The sequence below is a fragment of the Pholis gunnellus genome (assembly GCF_910591455.1).
Source record: "Pholis gunnellus genome assembly, chromosome: 10".
Taxonomy (NCBI): Eukaryota; Metazoa; Chordata; class Actinopteri; order Perciformes; family Pholidae; genus Pholis; species Pholis gunnellus.
Window position 1 is genome coordinate 13643469 of NC_136537.1, and position 20278 is coordinate 13663746.

General features: G+C 43.6%; 4 protein-coding genes across 4 annotated transcripts; all 4 read left to right on the top strand.

Annotated features, from left to right (window-relative positions):
* Window positions 1-362: 362 nt before the first annotated feature.
* Window positions 363-3119, top strand: LOC306702522 (protocadherin gamma-C5-like; the record flags this gene model as incomplete). Its single annotated transcript, XM_079168159.1, has 2 exons — window positions 363-2855; window positions 3093-3119. 2 exons carry the CDS (start codon window positions 363-365, stop codon window positions 3117-3119), a joined length of 2520 nt encoding a protein of 839 aa, XP_079024285.1.
* Window positions 3120-3792: 673 nt separating this feature from the next.
* LOC306702523 (protocadherin gamma-C5-like) lies at window positions 3793-6291 on the top strand (the record flags this gene model as incomplete). The annotated part of the gene is made up of 1 exon (XM_079168160.1): window positions 3793-6291. One exon carries the CDS (start codon window positions 3793-3795, stop codon window positions 6289-6291), a length of 2499 nt encoding a protein of 832 aa, XP_079024286.1.
* Window positions 6292-7224: 933 nt separating this feature from the next.
* Window positions 7225-9723, top strand: LOC306701785 (protocadherin gamma-C5-like; the record flags this gene model as incomplete). The annotated part of the gene is made up of 1 exon (XM_079167198.1): window positions 7225-9723. The coding sequence occupies one exon, from the start codon at window positions 7225-7227 to the stop codon at window positions 9721-9723; it is 2499 nt and encodes an 832-aa protein (XP_079023324.1).
* Window positions 9724-14028: 4305 nt separating this feature from the next.
* LOC306702524 (protocadherin gamma-C5-like) lies at window positions 14029-20130 on the top strand (the record flags this gene model as incomplete). The annotated part of the gene is made up of 2 exons (XM_079168161.1): window positions 14029-14349; window positions 17971-20130. The coding sequence occupies 2 exons, from the start codon at window positions 14029-14031 to the stop codon at window positions 20128-20130; spliced, it is 2481 nt and encodes an 826-aa protein (XP_079024287.1).
* Between the last annotated feature and the right edge of the window lie 148 nt (window positions 20131-20278).

The window sequence follows — 20278 nt, forward strand, 5'->3', positions numbered from 1 at the left end:
GGAGACTGTTTAATGGGTATACTCAAATTATATTTGATGTTATATATATATTAGAGTCGTAACAACCAGGATTATCTTTCTTTGAATCATATTTTTACGTCACTGTTCTGTAGACGCTTACTGATGCCACCATTGGTGAAAATAGGAATACTCCGTCCACCAATGAAATTCAGAGCTGTACAAAGAGATCGACTCCCTCTCACAGAGTAGCTTCAGCGTCGTAGCCATTACAATGTTCTGCAGAGGAGAGGAGGGATGCATATGCAGACACAAAGCATGACTGTCTCTGTGGACGCATCTACATTGGATCATAGACATTTTACACTTAATCAGTTAAGAAGTTGGGATTGGAGTGAGAAGATATGGGATTTTTGGAACGAGGAATAATGTGGAACAAATTGCCTGCATGGCAGGTGTTTTTGTGGTGGCAACATTTCTTTCTCTTGTGGACTACAATAGACGGACAGACTCGCTACAGTATCCCGGAGGAACTGAAACAGGGCTCTGTGGTAGGAAATCTAGCCAGAGATTTGGGTTTGGTTGTATCTGAACTGCACCGACGTAAATTGAGGATAACCTCGGAAGCTGGTAAGCAGTATTTTAGTGTGGACTTGGGGAAGGGAGAACTGGTGGTGATTGATAGGATAGATAGGGAAGATCTGTGTGGACAAAGACCGTCATGTTTGTTGCCTTTGGAACTAGTCATAGATAACCCCCTTCAGCTGCATAGAGTCGAAATTGAAATTCAGGATACAAACGACAATTCGCCTAGTTTTCTTACTAAAGAGAAAGTTGTGAAAATCGCAGAACTGGTCAATCCAGGCGCGCGGTTTCCTTTAGAAAGTGCACAGGATCCCGATGTGGGCTCTAATTCTGTACGCGCTTACTTTATAAGCAAAAATGATAATTTCAAATTGAGTGTTAAAAATCACAAGGACGGACGGAAAATCCCTGAACTGATCCTCGAAAAACCTCTTGATCGAGAAAAGCTGCCTGTGCACAATCTTATTCTCACTGCTGTAGATGGTGGAGATCCGGTGCGCTCAGGGACATCTGCAATTACAGTTATAGTTCTTGACAACAATGATAATGCGCCACAATTTGAAAAACTGGTATATGAGGCTAATGTCAGCGAAAAGGCTACACCTGGAACAGAAATATTGCACGTCAAAGCCACAGATGCAGACGAAGGACTAAATGGAGAAATTGAATATGTGTTTGCAGAGCAAACTACGGATCTGATTTTATCATTATTTGACATTGCACCTTCTACTGGAGCTATTGTTGTCAAAGGAGGTTTAGACCATGAAACGAACCCTTTACATAGATTTGACATAACTGCTAAAGACAAAGGTAATCCTGAGATGGATGGGCATTGTGGCGTCGAAATTAAAATAGTTGACATTAACGACAATATACCGGAAATAATTGTGACGTCTTTAACAACACCTGTTCCAGAAGACTCTGCAATCGGAACAGTTATTGCATTGCTAAGTGCGAAAGACCCAGATTCGGGTGACAATGGTAAGATTACGTTAAGCGTGTCTTCCAAATCCCCCTTTAAATTAAATCCTTCAGTCTCTAACCATTACTCATTAGTGACGAAAGGGCCACTTGACCGTGAAAAAAATGGCAAGTATAGTGTCAAGATAAGTGCTACTGATTCTGGGAAGCCCCCGTTATCGAGTGAAAGAATAATACTTGTTGAATTGTTAGATGTAAATGACAACCCACCAGTTTTCTCCCAGCGTTCGTATGTAGTTTATGTAAAAGAGAATCATGCTCCTGGGAAAATGTTGTGCTCAGTATCAGCAGCTGATTCTGATTCGGGTGACAACGCGAAGATATCCTACTCTATCTTGGACTCTAAAGTGCAGGACGTTTCTGTCTCATCTTATGTTTACATTAACTCAGATAACGGCAGCATCTACAGCATGCACTCGTTTGACTATGAGAAACTGAAGGTGTTTCAGATTCAGGTTCAGGCAAAGGATCAGGGCTCCCCGTCTCTCAGCAGCAACGCCACTGTCCATGTTTTTATCCTGGACCAGAACGACAACGCCCCCGCTGTTATTTACCCCTCCTCCGCTGCCCTGGGCTCCCTCTCTCATCAGAGGATGTCTCGCTCCGCTAAAGCGGGTCACCTGGTGACTAAAGTGACGGCTGTGGACGCTGACTCGGGCCATAACGCCTGGATCTCCTACAAACTGGCGGAGGCCACAGACGCGTCTCTGTTCACTGTCAATCTGTACACAGGGGAGGTGAGGACTAAACGCGCTGTGTCCGAGCAGGACGACTCCTCTCAGAGGCTGCTCATAGAGATCAAGGACGACGGGGAACCGGTCCAGTCCGCCACCGTCACGGTGTCCATCCTGCTGGAGGACGGCCTCCATGAGCCCATCTTAGACCTCCGACAGAAAGTGACCGAGCCCATCAAGAAAACTGGGAGAATCACCCTTTATTTGATTCTCTCTCTGGCCTCGGTGTCCGTGCTGTCTCTGGTGACTTTTCTAATCTTAGCGGTTAAATGCATGAGGAACAGCAGCAGTAGCGGTAGTTGCTGCATGACACGGACGGACTTTGATAATTACAAGAACCCCAACAGAAACCTGCAGATTCAGCTCAACACTGATGGACCTATAAAGTACGTGGAGGTCCTGGGAGGAGACATGTTGTCTCAGAGTCAGTCCTTCAGGTCCTGTATGTCTCCAATGTCTCCAATGTCAGAGTACAGTGATTTCACTTTGATTAAACCCAGCAGCACCACTGACTTTAATGAGGTGATCAGTGTTCTTGATGCATCTCTACCCGATAGCACCTGGACCTTTGAGAGCCAGCAGGTGAGCAAAACAAATGTATTCATTCAAAATTCACATTCTCTGAGAGGCTCAATGAAATATCTATCTATATATATATATATATATATCCAGCCATCTATCCATACATACATCCACCCATACATACATCCACCCATACATACATATTTGTGGTTAACATATTTAAAAAGTCACAGTGGGCAATAGTGTCTTCAGAAATGGTTTGTAATTGTGTTCAAGACATGTCAATATAATCTCTCACACACATTTCCACAGCCCTTTCTGGATAATTCAGCACCATGATGGTGGACAGCGACTCTTAGTGGAAAGCAGGGATGCTTAGAGGCACAACGTATGTGTGAACGTGTGTTTCGCTGCTGTTGCTGATCATCTTTCAAAAAACAACGAACTATGTCGTTTCCTAAACTTCTTTCAATGTGATTGGTGAAAGTGTGAACTATGGATCAGTGGGGAATGTAATCGTTTACAACTGAAGTTGTATTAGGCTAAGTTCATGTTTTTTTTTCTTTCTTTCTTGCCAAAACTCTTACTTTCATACTTATCTTATACTCGCATGCCCCATTTATTTACGTCCCATAAGTCTCAAAATAAATCCTTTTGGATAAAGTGAAGGGGCACAAAGAGAATAGATGCTGTGACTTTAAGAGTGACGATCAGTTCCCCTCTCATTGGATGGTGGAAGAGGATGCTGTGCACCAATAGGATTCAGAACTGTACAAAGCAATCTAGTCCCTGCCCCCATACAGCCTCAGCGTTGTAACGCTTTCAATGCAACGAGCTCGAGGACAGAGACGGGAATGAGCCCGTATTTTATGTAATTTTTTTCTAATTCAGTTTATAGCCATGCTCAGTAATTGTGGGATATCGTATATTGGAACAAAACCTGCGTTGGTGGATTTCAGCGTTATTTTATACAAGATGACGACTGGAAATAACTTGTTATAGCGGACCAAGGATGACAAAGACAATAGGATACCGAGACTGGAGATGGCTTGCGCTTTGGTGGCTTCATTTTTTTCTCTTGTGGAGTACAATAAACGGACAGACTCGATACAGCATCCCAGAGGAACTGAAACAGGGCTCCGTGGTAGGAAATCTAGCCAAGGATCTTGGTTTGGGACTATCAGAGATTTTTGATCGTAAACTGCGTGTCTCCTCTGAGGCTGGTAAGCAGTATTTCAGTGTTGATGCGGGGAAGGGCGAGCTGGTGGTGAATGACAGAATAGACAGAGAGACTCTATGTGGACAAAGCACCAGCTGTGTTCTACCTCTGCAGGTTGTAATTGAAGACCCGTTACAACTGTTTCGCGTTGAGGTAGAAATACAAGACATTAACGATAATGAGCCTAGATTTCCATCAAATGATATCACATTGGAGGTTGCGGAATCTACGGGTTTAGGGGTTCGTTTTCCTTTAGAAAGCGCCATAGACCCAGATGTTGGCAGTAATGCATTAAAGTCGTACACTCTCAGTAAAGATGAATGTTTTAATATTAGAATTAAAGAACTTGCAGGTGGAAGGAAAGTCCCTGAATTGATTTTGACAAAAAATGTAGATAGAGAGAAAAAGGCTGTTCATAAGCTTTTGTTGACAGCTCTAGATGGAGGCAACCCAGTGAGATCAGGGACCGCTCAGTTATCTATTATAGTCCTTGACAATAACGATAACGTTCCAGCTTTCGAGAAAACGTTGTATAAAGTATCCATTAGTGAAAATGCTGCAGAAGGTGCAATAATAGTACAAACAAAAGCGACAGACATGGACGATGGTCAAAACGGAGAGATAGAATACTCATTTGGATCTCACACATCCAATACTGTTCTCTCTGTTTTTAGTATTGATCATACATCGGGAACAATATTTCTTAAAGGAAAACTAGATTTCGAAACAACTCCAAATTATGAATTGGACATCAGCGCGAAAGATAAAGGCAGTCCGAGAATGGAGGGGCATTGTACTGTGCATGTTGAAGTTTTAGATGTTAACGATAATGCCCCAGAAATAATACTCACCTCTCCTCCAAAGCCAGTGCGGGAAGACTCGCCTAATGGCACCGTAGTAGCTTTGCTCAGTGCCAGAGACCTTGACTCCGGTGTTAATGGTAAAGTAACATTACAGCTCCCAAAGAAATGCCCATTTACCCTAAAACCATCGTTTTCTCACAATTACGCACTGGTTACTAGTGGTGTTTTAGATAGAGAAAATGTCTCGGTATATAATATTGAGATAACAGCCTCTGATTCAGGCTCTCCTCCTCTATCCAGTAAGAAAATGATACCTGTCAGCATCACTGATGTGAATGACAACCCCCCTATATTCACCCAGACCTCCTATAATGTATATTTAAAAGAGAATGGGGTACCAGGATCTATACTGTACTCAGTATCAGCATCTGACCTGGACTTTGGCGAAAACGCCAAAATATCTTACTCTATACTGGACTCTAAGGTGCAGGACGTTTCTGTCTCATCTTATGTTTACATTAACTCAGATAACGGAAGCATCTACAGCATGCACTCGTTTGACTATGAGAAACTGAAGGTGTTTCAGATTCAGGTTCAGGCAAAGGATCAGGGCTCTCCGTCTCTCAGCAGCAACACCACTGTCCATGTTTTTATCCTGGACCAGAACGACAACGCCCCCGCTGTTATTTACCCCTCCTCCGCTGCCCTGGGCTCCCTCTCTCACCAGAGGATGCCTCGCTCCGCTAAAGCGGGTCACCTGGTGACTAAAGTGACGGCCGTGGACGCTGACTCGGGCCATAACGCCTGGATCTCCTACAAACTGTCGGAGGCCACAGACGCGTCTCTGTTCACTGTCAATCTGTACACAGGGGAGGTGAGGACTAAACGCGCTGTGTCCGAGCAGGACGACTCCTCTCAGAGGCTGCTTATAGAGATCAAGGACGACGGGGAACCGGTCCAGTCCGCCACCGTCACGGTGTCCATCCTGCTGGAGGACGGCCTCCATGAGCCCATCTTAGACATCCGACAGAAAGTGACCGAGCCCATCAAGAAAACTGGAAGAATCACTCTTTATTTGATTCTCTCTCTGGCCTCGGTGTCCGTGCTGTCTCTGGTGACTTTTCTAATCTTAGCGGTTAAATGCATGAGGAACAGCAGCAGTAGCGGTAGTTGCTGCATGACACGGACGGACTTTGATAATTACAAGAACCCCAAAAGAAACCTGCAGATTCAGCTCAACACTGACGGACCTATAAAGTACGTGGAGGTCCTGGGAGGAGACATGTTGTCTCAGAGTCAGTCCTTCAGGTCCTGTATGTCTCCCATGTCTCCAATGTCAGAGTACAGTGATTTCACTTTGATTAAACCCAGCAGCACCACTGACTTTAATGAGGTGATCAGTGTTCTGGATGCGTCTTTACCCGACAGCACCTGGACCTTTGAGAGCCAGCAGGTGAGCAAAAAATCAACCAACGATCGTAATAATTAAGAGAAATATCACCTTTTCGTTAGTTATTTAGTACAGAACTCATAGCATAGCCTGTAATGAAAGTCAACTGTGGAAACATAAATCATGTATGCATCTATCTGGCTGGCTGGCTGGTCGTTTTACAACAGGCTATGTGTTGGTTGGTCTGCATGTGTTCCCTTTCAACTTTCTTTTCCTTTCACGGTAGGGGTTTTTCATTATACATTTTTGCAGTGTCCAATGTGAAATTGTCCTACAACGTGGGTAAATCAAAGTAATGTGCAATAAATGTATTCAGAGACTGTTAAAATACTTGTGTTAATGCATGCATCATGTTTGGTTTACACGTACGTTTAAACATTTCAGCACCACGAGAACGGACAGCGATTGTGAAATATAGACTCGATCCTTCAACGTCGGAATCGAGTTAATTTATTCACTCTACAATTATATTGACAAGATATAACTGTCAAATAATTGTTATAGTTTTACAGTTTTTCTGTGACACACAACGTATTGCTATGTTTAAAATTCGTGTGACATACTGACTCTAAGGAGGTTTTCATGTATATTTTAATTCTTTACAAGGTTGTCTTATTTATCTAATATTCAGTGATATTTGTCATAATCACCTCAGATGAAAGCTCACAAAGAGAACAGATGCTGCGACTTTAAGAGTGTCGATCAGTTCCCCTCTCATTGGATGATGGAAGAGGATGCTGTGCACCAATAGGATTTAGAACTGTACAAAGCAATCTAGTCCCTGCCCCCATACAGCCTCAGCGCTGTAACACTTAGAATGCAAAGAGCTCGTGGAGAGACAGCAATGAGCTTGTATTTTCTAAGATGTAATCATTGATTTAAGCTTAAAGTCATGCTCAAACATTGTGGCATTTTTCTTTTGAGGTATTTCCTACATGGATTCCTACATAAACAGGATCTCGATTGGATATAATGTGTTATAGCGGACCAAGGATGACAAAGACAATAGGATACCGAGACTGGAGATGGCTTGCGCTTTGGTGGCATCATTTCTTTCTTTTGTGGAGTACAATAAACGGACAGACTCGATACAGCATCCCGGAGGAACTAAAACAGGGCTCTGTGGTAGGAAATCTAGCCAAAGATCTTGGTTTGGGATTATCAGACATTTTTGAACGTAAAATGCGTGTCGCCTCTGAGGCTGGTAAGCAGTATTTCAGTGTGGATGCGGGGAAGGGCGAGCTGGTGGTGAATGACAGAATAGACAGAGAGACTCTATGTGGACAAAGCGCCAGCTGTGTTCTACCTCTGCAAGTAGTTGTTGAAAATCCTTTGCGGTCTCATCGAATTGAAGTGGAAATAAGAGACATAAATGACAATTCTCCTAGTTTCCTTACACAGGAAATTAATCTTAAAATACCTGAATCCGTTGCACCAGGCAAACGTTTTCCTTTGGAGAGCGCGGAGGACCCTGACGTTGGAAGCAATTATTTGAAAACGTACTCACTGAGCAAAAACGAATATTTTTCTCTAAAATTTAAAGACACTAAAAATGGTAACGCTGTCCCAGAATTGGTGTTAGAAAAGCCATTAGATCGAGAAAAGAATGCTCTCCATCAACTGCTGTTGACAGCATTAGATGGGGGAAACCCAGTCAAATCGGGAACCTGTAAGATTATCATTAACGTACTTGATATCAACGACAATTTCCCAGTATTCAACGAAAATGAGTATAAAGTGTCTTTAAAAGAGAACAGCACCAAAGGAACGTTTGTAATCAAACTAACAGCTACAGATGCCGATGATGGTCTTAATAGTGAAGTTAAATATTCCTTTGGGTCCCGCACTCCAGACTCTGTGTTATCAACATTTGAAATCAATGATATAACAGGACAGATAGTATTAAAGGGACCATTAGATTATGAGAGTTCTAAATCATACCTTATCGATATCACTGCTAAAGACAAAGGCATTCCCGAAATGGAGGGCGACTGTCGTGTACAGTTGGACGTAGAAGATATAAATGATAATGCTCCAGAAATTGTGCTAACTTCAAAACCTAGTCCTGTACGCGAGGACGCACCAAGTGGCACAGTAGTGGCGTTGATCAGTGCACGAGACCTTGACTCCAGTGATAACGGTAAAGTGACGTTACAGCTTTCCAAACGGTCACCTTTCACTCTGAAACCATCCTTCTCTAATAATTACGAACTGGTTACCAGTGGCCCTTTAGACCGAGAGAGTTACTCAGAGTATAATATTGAGATAACAGCCACTGATTCAGGCTCTCCTCCTCTATCCAGCAAGAAAATGATACCTGTCAGCATCACTGATGTAAATGACAACTCCCCTATATTCACCCAGCCCTCCTATAATGTGTATTTAAAAGAGAATGGGGTACCAGGCTCTATACTGTACTCAGTATCAGCATCTGACCTAGACTTTGGTGAGAACGCCAAAATATCTTACTCTATACTGGACTCTAAAGTGCAGGACGTTTCTGTCTCATCTTATGTTTACATTAACTCAGATAACGGCAGCATTTACAGCATGCACTCGTTTGACTATGAGAAACTGAAGGTGTTTCAGATTCAGATTCAGGCAAAGGATCAGGGCTCCCCGTCTCTCAGCAGCAACACCACTGTCCATGTTTTTATCCTGGACCAGAACGACAACGCCCCCGCTGTTATTTACCCCTCCTCCGCTGCCCTGGGCTCCCTCTCTCATCAGAGGATGTCCCGCTCCGCTAAAGCGGGTCACCTGGTGACTAAAGTGACGGCCGTGGACGCTGACTCGGGCCATAACGCCTGGATCTCCTACAAACTGGCGGAGGCCACAGACGCGTCTTTGTTCACTGTCAATCTGTACACAGGGGAGGTGAGGACTAAACGCGCTGTGTCCGAGCAGGACGACTCCTCTCAGAGGCTGCTTATAGAGATCAAGGACGACGGGGAACCGGTCCAGTCCGCCACCGTCACGGTGTCCATCCTGCTGGAGGACGGCCTCCATGAGCCCATCTTAGACCTCCGACAGAAAGTGACCGAGCCCATGAAGAAAACTGGGAGAATCACCCTTTATTTGATTCTCTCTCTGGCCTCGGTGTCCGTGCTGTCTCTGGTGACTTTTCTAATCTTAGCGGTTAAATGCATGAGGAACAGCAGCAGTAGCGGTAGTTGCTGCATGACACGGACGGACTTTGATAATTACAAGAACCCCAAAAGAAACCTGCAGATTCAGCTCAACACTGACGGACCTATAAAGTACGTGGAGGTCCTGGGAGGAGACATGTTGTCTCAGAGTCAGTCCTTCAGGTCCTGTATGTCTCCAATGTCTCCAATGTCAGAGTACAGTGATTTCACTTTGATTAAACCCAGCAGCACCACTGACTTTAATGAGGTGATCAGTGTTCTGGATGCGTCTTTACCCGACAGCACCTGGACCTTTGAGAGCCAGCAGGTGAGCAGAGAGTAAAATATCACTCTATATGTGTATATATATATATACTCTTACAAAATTCATCTAATCTTCTCACGTTTTTTTGTTTTTCTTTGCTTGCCCTTGAGGCCAGGTTTTATTTGATATACCAAACGTTTAAAGCATTATCACACACATTGTTAGTGAAGCTTACATGTTTTCTCTCATAGCAATGATATTCCTGCAAACGTACAACTGGACATTGTGACTTCATATTCAAACACCTGCGCATCTTTGAAAATAGTATGAATTAATAAAATAAAATAATATGAATGCTGCTTTAGCACATTCCACGTTTTCAGAGTTAGTGCTTTTTTTATTTTCTGACTCAAACAGCTACGCAAAATAAGCAATAATGATTCATATTACAAACTACTCTATTAAAATATTAGCTTTTCCTTAAAGTTTAGTGTTCAATTTAAGTACTTGTATTTGAGTGTTGATTTAATTTTGGACACTTGGCAAAACGGAGGTAAATGTTTAAATAGAAATTGCAGTATAAATGAATTTACATGAAAGTTTGAAATCATAACAATCTAAATGAATAGACAAATATTGTCTGAATTGAAATTGCTTATTGGCATAAGCACCGCATTGTGCAAGCTCATAGAGTTATGAATTGCAGTGCTGCGTCTGGAACACATTGCTATTTCGATCCTATTGGATGTTGGGTAGAGGCTGTGCACCAATAGCATTGGTAGTTGTACAAAGAGATCTACTCCCTCCCCCATCCATCCTCACTGTAGCCAGTACATTGCTTCGAGCCCGAGATGAGAGGAGGATGCGTTTAAATACTCAGACTAAATAATATACCTTTGATCTGCTTCTCATGTTGCATATATTTAAATGGATATTTCTGGATTACAGCAAGTTTATCGTTGATGGATTTTCACATTGACCTCTTTATTCTGAACAATATTTCGATGGGAAATAACGTCGTATTGTAACGGACCGGGGATGACAAAGAGAATGGGATACCGAGACTGGAGATGGTGGGCGCTTTGGTGGCATCATTTCTTTCTCTTGTGGACTACAATAGACGCACAGACTCGTTACAGCATCCCCGAAGAGCTGGAACAGGGCTCGGTTGTAGGAAATCTAGCCAAAGATCTTGGTTTGGGACTATCAGACATTTTTGACCGTAAGCTGCGTGTTGCCTCTGAGGCTGGTAAGCAGTATTTCAGTGTTGATGCGGGGAAGGGCGAGCTGGTGGTGAATGACAGGATAGACAGAGAGACTCTATGTGGACAAAGCACCAGCTGTATACTACCTCTGCAGGTTGTAATAGAGAACCCGCTACAGTTACACCGAATAGAAGTGGAAATAAGAGACGTAAATGACAATGCTCCTAGTTTTCTCAAAAGCGATCACATAATAGAAATTGCTGAATCCACCGTCGTAGGTGTGCGTTTTCCTTTAGAGAGCGCAGAGGATCCCGATGTTGGGAGTAACGGGTTAAAAACGTACACATTAAGCAAAGATGATTGCTTCACCTTAAAAGTTAAAGAAATTGAAAATGGCCGTAAAATACCAGAGTTAGTATTGAATAAATCATTGGATCGTGAGAAAAAAGCCATTCACTATTTATTTCTTACTGCTGTGGACGGAGGAAATCCGGTCAAGACTGGAACTTCAAAAATAACTGTTAATGTGCTTGATAATAATGACAATGTGCCGTTATTCGAAAATACTTTCTATAAAGTTGCTGTTCAAGAAAACAGTGCAAATGGCTCATTTGTAATTACAACAAAAGCCACTGACATAGATGAGGGTCCAAATGGAGAGGTTGAGTACTCACTTGGTGTACACACACCACCAGCGGTGTTGTTATTATTTCATATCGATGCTGTAACGGGAGATATATTTTTGAAAAACCAGCTGGACCACGAAACTCAACCCTCATATCGAATAGACATTAGTGCAAAAGACAAAGGCTTGCCAAAGAGTGAGGGTCACTGCACTGTGCAGGTGGATGTCTTAGATGTAAATGATAACGCTCCAGAAATTGTTCTGACTTCGAAACCTACTTCTGTGCCCGAAGACTCTCGCAGTGGGACTGTAGTGGCTTTACTCGGCGTCCGTGACCTTGATTCCGGTGATAACGGTAAAGTGACGTTAACACTTCCAAAAAAATCTCCCTTTACTCTTAAACCGTCTTTTTCTGATAATTACGCACTGGTTACCAGTGGTCCTTTAGACCGAGAGAGGTTCTCAGAGTATAATATAGAGATAACAGCCACTGATTCAGGCTCTCCTCCTCTATCCAGTAAGAAAATGATACCTGTCAGCATCACTGATGTGAATGACAACCCCCCTATATTCACCCAGCCCTCCTATAATGTGTATTTAAAAGAGAATGGGGTACCAGGCTCTATACTGTACTCAGTCTCAGCATCTGATCTGGACTTTGGTGAAAACGCCAAAATATCTTACTCTATACTGGACTCTAAAGTGCAGGACGTTTCTGTCTCATCTTATGTTTACATTAACTCAGATAACGGCAGCATCTACAGCATGCACTCGTTTGACTATGAGAAACTGAAGGTGTTTCAGATTCAGGTTCAGGCAAAGGATCAGGGCTCTCCGTCTCTCAGCAGCAACACCACTGTCCATGTTTTTATCCTGGACCAGAACGACAACGCCCCCGCTGTTATTTACCCCTCCTCCGCTGCCCTGGGCTCCCTCTCTCATCAGAGGATGTCCCGCTCCGCTAAAGCGGGTCACCTGGTGACTAAAGTGACGGCCGTGGACGCTGACTCGGGCCATAACGCCTGGATCTCCTACAAACTGGCAGAGGCCACAGACGCGTCTCTGTTCACTGTCAATCTGTACACAGGGGAGGTGAGGACTAAACGCGCTGTGTCCGAGCAGGACGACTCCTCTCAGAGGCTGCTCATAGAGATCAAGGACGACGGGGAACCGGTCCAGTCCGCCACCGTCACGGTGTCCATCCTGCTGGAGGACGGCCTCCATGAGCCCATCTTAGACCTCCGACAGAAAGTGACCGAGCCCATCAAGAAAACTGGGAGAATCACTCTTTATTTGATTCTCTCTCTGGCCTCGGTGTCCGTGCTGTCTCTGGTGACTTTTCTCATCTTAGCGGTTAAATGCATGAGGAACAGCAGCAGTAGCGGTAGTTGCTGCATGACACGGACGGACTTTGATAATTACAAGAACCCCAAAAGAAACCTGCAGATTCAACTCAACACTGATGGACCTATAAAGTACGTGGAGGTCCTGGGAGGAGACATGTTGTCTCAGAGTCAGTCCTTCAGGTCCTGTATGTCTCCCATGTCTCCAATGTCAGAGTACAGTGATTTCACTTTGATTAAACCCAGCAGCACCACTGACTTTAATGAGGTGATCAGTGTTCTGGATGCGTCTTTACCCGACAGCACCTGGACCTTTGAGAGCCAGCAGGTGAGCAGAAGACAGTTTATTGTAATGTCCCCTTCATAGTTTGTTAGATTTCCATATTTGAATCACATCGTGATGTTTGTTTTTCGTCTGATAATCTTGTTTGCATGGTAAAAACTGAAAGCAGGCCAGCCTTGTTTTATCAGTCTCATATGCTGTGTATAAGTGTACACTTACTCATAACGCTGTTATTAACTATGTGCATCAATAATTGCATATATTCAGCATCAACTCACAATGTCAAAACTTCAACATCTTGTAATTTCCAAAGATTAGAGAACTAAATCAATATGTGCGGACATATATAAAATATGGCTTTTGTATTATTATGGTGGCAGACATTTTATATATTTTTTTATATAAACTGAACTAGTGATATCTGAGTTCAAGAACGACTTTAACATTTCTTATGCTTTGTTAGAGAGGATGGATTTTTTACTTGGCTTACTTCAGCTAATATTCTTTTCTTGGCATATTATTTGAACGACGCAGTTGTTAAGGCACAGGAATGACATGCATCTGATGACTTTTACACACAGCACTACATCTAGAACGATTCTAATACGCGCAGCAAAAGCACTGTTCAGTCCCTCTCCTATTGGATGATAGGGATGGATGCTGTGCACCAATCGCATGCAGAATTGTACAAAGAGATCTATCCCCTCCCCCTTGCTGCCTCAGCACTGTAGCTGTTAACAATGCAAAGAGCTGGAGGATCTTGGGTGATGCGCTCACATCCCAGAGCTGAAAAGAAATCGTTAATTTAAGCTTCAAACATGAACAAAAATGCTTCACATATTTTTATGGGAATATCTAATGATCGTTGGAACTGGAGATTAACTTCGACTTTCTCGATGGGAAATACCATATTCTAACGGATCGGGGATGACAAAGACAATGGGATACCGAGACTGGAGATGGCTTGCGCTTTGGTGGCATCATTTCTTTCTCTTGTGGAGTACAATAAACGCACAGACTCGATACAGCATCCCGGAGGAACTGAAACAGGGTTCTGTGGTAGGAAATCTAGCCAAAGATCTTGGTTTGAGACTATCAGACATTTTTTATCGTAAACTGCGTGTCTCCTCTGAAGCTGATGAGCAGTATTTCAGTGTGGATGCGGGGAAGGGCGAGCTGGTGGTGAATGCCAGGATAGACAGAGAGGCTTTATGCGGACAAAGCGCCAGCTGTGTGTTGCCTCTGCAGGTTGTTCTTGAAAACCCGCTCAGTTTACATCGGATTGAGGTAGAAATAAAAGATATAAATGACAATTCGCCTATTTTTCAAACAAAAGAACTGTCTTTACAAATCTCTGAAACGGCAGCAGTGGGAACTCGTTTTCCCTTGGAGGCTGCCGAAGATTCTGACGTTGGCAGTAATTCAGTTAAATCCTACATTTTGACGAAAAACGACTGTTTTACATTAAAAATGAAGGAAGTTGAAGATGGCAAAACAGTTCCGGAGTTAGTGTTAGAGAAGACCCTTGACCGGGAGAATAAAGCAGTTCATCAGCTGCTACTGACTGCATTAGACGGGGGAAACCCAGTCATGTCTGGAACATCACAGATTACAATCTCAGTGCTCGACGTAAATGACAATTTTCCCGTTTTCGATAAAAGTACATATAAAATGATGTTAGGGGAAAATACTGCAAAAGATACGTTTGTTATCAAAATTGCAGCAACTGATGCTGACGAGGGTCCTAACGCAGAAGTTGAATTCTCCTTTGCCTTGCGGACACCGGAATCAGTCTTATCAATATTTGAAATCAATTCATTAACAGGGGAAATACATTTGAAAGGAGCCTTGGATTATGAAAAATCCACGTCCTACAAAATTGAAATAACTGCGACGGACAAGGGGTTTCCTCGGATGGAGAGTCACTGTCGTCTACAGATAGAAGTTGTAGATGTTAATGATAACACTCCAGAAATTGTTCTCACCTCTGAACCACAGCCTGTGCGTGAAGACTCACCAAGTGGCACAGTGGTGGCATTGGTCAACGCACGTGACGCTGATTCTGGTAATAATAGTAAAGTGACACTGCGACTACCCAGAGGTTCTCCTTTCACTTTAAAACCATCCTTCTCTAATAATTATGCACTGGTTACTAGTGGTGTGTTGGACCGAGAGAGGTTCTCAGAGTATAATATAGAGATAACAGCCACTGATTCAGGCTTTCCTCCTCTATCAAGTAAGAAAATGATACCTGTCAGCATCACTGATGTAAATGACAACTCCCCTGTATTCACCCAGACCTCCTATAATGTGTATTTAAAAGAGAATGGCCTACCAGGCTCTATACTGTACTCAGTATCAGCATCTGATCTGGACTTTGCTGAAAATGCCAAAATCTCTTATTGTATACTGGACTCTAAAGTGCAGGACGTTTCTGTCTCATCTTATGTTTACATTAACTCAGATAACGGAAGCATCTACAGCATGCACTCGTTTGACTATGAGAAACTGAAGGTGTTTCAGATTCAGGTTCAGGCAAAGGATCAGGGCTCCCCGTCTCTCAGCAGCAACGCCACTGTCCATGTATTTATCCTGGACCAGAACGACAACGCCCCCGCGGTTATTTACCCCTCCTCCGCTGCCCTGGGCTCCCTCTCTCACCAGAGGATGTCCCGCTCCGCTAAAGCGGGTCACCTGGTTACTAAAGTGACGGCCGTGGACGCTGACTCGGGCCATAACGCCTGGATCTCCTACAAACTGGCAGAGGCCACAGACGCGTCTCTGTTCACTGTCAATCTGTACACAGGGGAGGTGAGGATTAAACGCGCTGTGTCCGAGCAGGACGACTCCTCTCAGAGGCTGCTCATAGAGATCAAGGACGACGGAGAACCGGTCCAGTCTGCCACCGTCACGGTGTCCATCCTGCTGGAGGACGGCCTCCATGAGCCCATCTTAGACCTCCGACAGAAAGTGACCGAGCCCATCAAGAAAACTGGGAGAATCACTCTTTATTTGATTCTCTCTCTGGCCTCGGTGTCCGTGCTGTCTCTGGTGACTTTTCTAATCTTAGCGGTTAAATGCATGAGGAACAGCAGCAGTAGCGGTAGTTGCTGCATGACACGGACGGACTTTGATAATTACAAGAACCCCAACAGAAACCTACAGATTCAGCTCAACACTGACGGACCTATAAAGTACGTGGAGGTCCTGGGAGGAGACATGTTGTCTCAGAGTCAGTCCTTCAGGTCCTGTATGTCTCCCATGTCTCCGATGTCAGAGTACAGTGATTTCACTTTGATTAAACCCAGCAGCACCACTGACTTTAATGAGGTGATCAGTGTTCTGGATGCGTCTCTACCCGACAGCACCTGGACCTTTGAGAGCCAGCAGGTGAGCAGAAAGCATAGTAGACCCACTGTGTAATTATATATCGTTGTATACATTTGTGTAACTTTATTATTTTACTGTCCTTTGATAACATGCTGTTTTGTGGTTCTGGGTAGAAGTTATCCGTCACAAGCATTTGTTGTTTATTATAATTTGTTTTCATTTGTTTTCATAGCTGCGTTCCTAGGCTCAACTTTTGTTGGGCGTTCTGGTGATATTTCCCCTTGGTGATCCTATCCGTAGTTTACACTTATATTTGTACATGCTGTCATGTTATGATCATTTCGTTCAGGTGTTTTCAGTTTGATAATGCAAACAAGATATTGAGATGTTCATCACTCAGTCATCATTTCAACCCAGCATCTTTGTCAAAACATCAAAAACATTACATGCTAGGCTTCTGTTGCTTACGTACTTTTAGTTTGCAAAGGGGATTTAAACTTTTTAACCTTCCAAAAATTGGATATTGCTTCAAAGTTCTACATTGTGCCAACATGCAGATTATGCAGTTAACACTGTTTTCATGGTATCGCATTTGAAGGTTGCTGGAGTTCTCCCTTTGTAGTTGTATGAATGGCATTTTGTTTCAGCACCACACAGTTGGACAGCGACACACTCAATAGGCTTCTTTATAACAGGGCTAAATTGCTAATGCACGGTGCACAATATTATCACTTTTTCGTCATTCAAATAGTTTGTTTTATCAAAAGTTGAAATAACCATAATGCAGACGGTATTTGTGTTGTCATTATCATATGTCATTGTATTTGCATTAACATTACTGGCGACGTCGTACTTGTCTCTTCATATTTATTTCACAAACTCTGAATCCATCAAGGCCGGCTGTGTCTTTAACAGCACTGCTCACCCCCCTTCTTATAGGATGGTAGAGATGAATATGGTGCTCCAATAGGATTCAGAATTGTACAAAGAGATCTACTCCCTCCCCCACGCAGCCTCAGCATCGTACACAGTTACATTGCACCCAGCTGAACGAGAGGGAACGATGCTCTTTTCCGAATTAAAAAGGAAAACATCTTTGTTTAGTTTTCGGTATGAACCTATTTTGGATTTTTGTTTTGGATTAATGCTTTATGGCAATGGATGGTAACTATCTGCTTTTCGATAAACTCAGTGGGAAATAATTCTAACGGACGAAGGATGACAAAGACAATAGGATACCGAGACTGGAGATGGCTTGCGCTTTGGTGGCATAATTTCTTTCTTTTGTGGACTACAATAAACGGACAGACTCGTTACAGCATCCCGGAGGAACTGAAACAGGGCTCTGTGGTAGGAAATCTAGCCAAAGATCTTGATTTGGGGCTATCAGACATTTTTGATCGTAAGCTGCGTGTCGCCTCTGAGGCTGATAAGCAGTATTTCACTGTTGATGCGGGGAAGGGCGAGCTGGTGGTGAATGACAGGATAGACAGAGAGACTCTATGTGGACAAAGCGCCAGCTGTGTGTTGACTCTGCAGGTCGTCATTGATAAACCGTTACAATTGCACCGAGTTGAGGTGGAAATACAAGACATCAATGACAATTCTCCAAGATTCCCCTCGCAAGATATAACATTACAAATAGCAGAGTCGACAGCGGCAGGGGCACGTTTTCCTTTGGAGACCGCGCAAGATCTTGATGTCGGAGTGAATTCAGTGAGGTCCTATACTTTGAGTAAAGACGAGTTTTTTAGTTTGAAGATTAAAGAGGTGTCTGGTGGGAGGAAAGTCCCAGAACTAGTCTTGTCTAAATCTCTAGACAGAGAAAGAAAGCCTGTTCATCAGCTTCATCTAACAGCTATAGACGGGGGGAACCCAGTGAAATCTGGGACCTCTCTGATAACCATAAATGTGCTTGATATTAACGATAATTTTCCTGTATTTGAGAAAAATGTTTACAAAGTCTCTATACGCGAAAATAGTGCACAAGGTGGATCCATCCTTAAACTAACAGCAAAGGATATTGACGAAGGTCCTAATGGAGAAATAGAGTACTCATTTGGAACTCACACACCAGATACTGTACTATCTGTGTTTGATATTGACTCATTAACCGGGGAAATACGTCTTACAGGGAAACTAGATTTTGAAACAAATGCAAATTTTGAAATAGACATTAGCGCAAGAGATAGAGGGACTCCGAGAATGGAGGGGCATTGCACTGCTCATGTTGAAGTGTTAGATGTTAACGATAATGCTCCAAGTATATTTCTGACCTCTCAACCAAACTCTGTGCCTGAGGATGCACCAAGTGGTACTGTAGTAGCTTTAATCAGTGCCCGAGACCTTGACTCCGGTGACAACGGTAAGGTGACGTTACAGCTGCCCAAGAGTTCTCCTTTTAATCTGAAACCCTCTTTTTCTGATAATTACGCGCTGGTTACCGGTACTGCTTTAGACCGAGAGAGGTTCTCAGAGTATAACATTGAGATAACAGCTACCGATTTAGGCTCTCCTCCTCTGTCAACTAAAAAGACTATAAATGTCAATGTTACTGATGTGAATGACAACCCACCTGTATTCACTCAGCCCACCTATGTTGTGTATTTAAAAGAGAATGGGGTACCAGGCTCTATACTGTACTCAGTGTCAGCATCTGATCTGGACTTTGGTGAAAACGCCAAAATCTCTTACTCTATACTGGACTCTAAAGTGCAGGATGTTTCTGTCTCATCGTATGTTTACATTAACTCAGATAACGGCAGCATCTACAGCATGCACTCGTTTGACTATGAGAAACTGAAGGTGTTTCAGATTCAGGTTCAGGCAAAGGATCAGGGCTCTCCGTCTCTCAGCAGCAACGCCACTGTCCATGTTTTTATCCTGGACCAGAACGACAACGCCCCCGCTGTTATTTACCCCTCCTCCGCTGCCCTGGGCTCCCTCTCTCACCAGAGGATGCCTCGCTCCGCTAAAGCGGGTCACCTGGTGACTAAAGTGACGGCCGTGGACGCTGACTCGGGCCATAACGCCTGGATCTCCTACAAACTGGCGGAGGCCACAGACGCGTCTCTGTTCACTGTCAATCTGTACACAGGGGAGGTGAGGACTAAACGCGCTGTGTCCGAGCAGGACGACTCCTCTCAGAGGCTGCTCATAGAGATCAAGGACGACGGAGAACCGGTCCAGTCCGCCACCGTCACGGTGTCCATCCTGCTGGAGGACGGCCTCCATGAGCCCATCTTAGACCTCCGACAGAAAGTGACCGAGCCCATCAAGAAAACTGGGAGAATCACCCTTTATTTGATTCTCTCTCTGGCCTCGGTGTCCGTGCTGTCTCTGGTGACTTTTCTCATCTTAGCGGTTAAATGCATGAGGAACAGCAGCAGTAGCGGTAGTTGCTGCATGACACGGACGGACTTTGATAATTACAAGAACCCCAAAAGAAACCTGCAGATTCAGCTCAACACTGACGGACCTATAAAGTACGTGGAGGTCCTGGGAGGAGACATGTTGTCTCAGGGTCAGTCCTTCAGGTCCTGTATGTCTCCAATGTCTCCAATGTCAGAGTACAGTGATTTCACTTTGATTAAACCCAGCAGCACCACTGACTTTAATGAGGTGATCAGTGTTCTGGATGCGTCTCTACCCGACAGCACCTGGACCTTTGAGAGCCAGCAGGTGAGCAAAAAAACGTAGACCAGCTTATAAGTATTTTCAGTCACTATTATCCTCAAAGAGATTTGATCCATATATGGGCAGGCTTAGCATTTTTTAATTCTGCATTTAAATTGATCTATAAATAAAAATAAAACGTTTGTAATAATATTGAAATTCGTTCAAATCT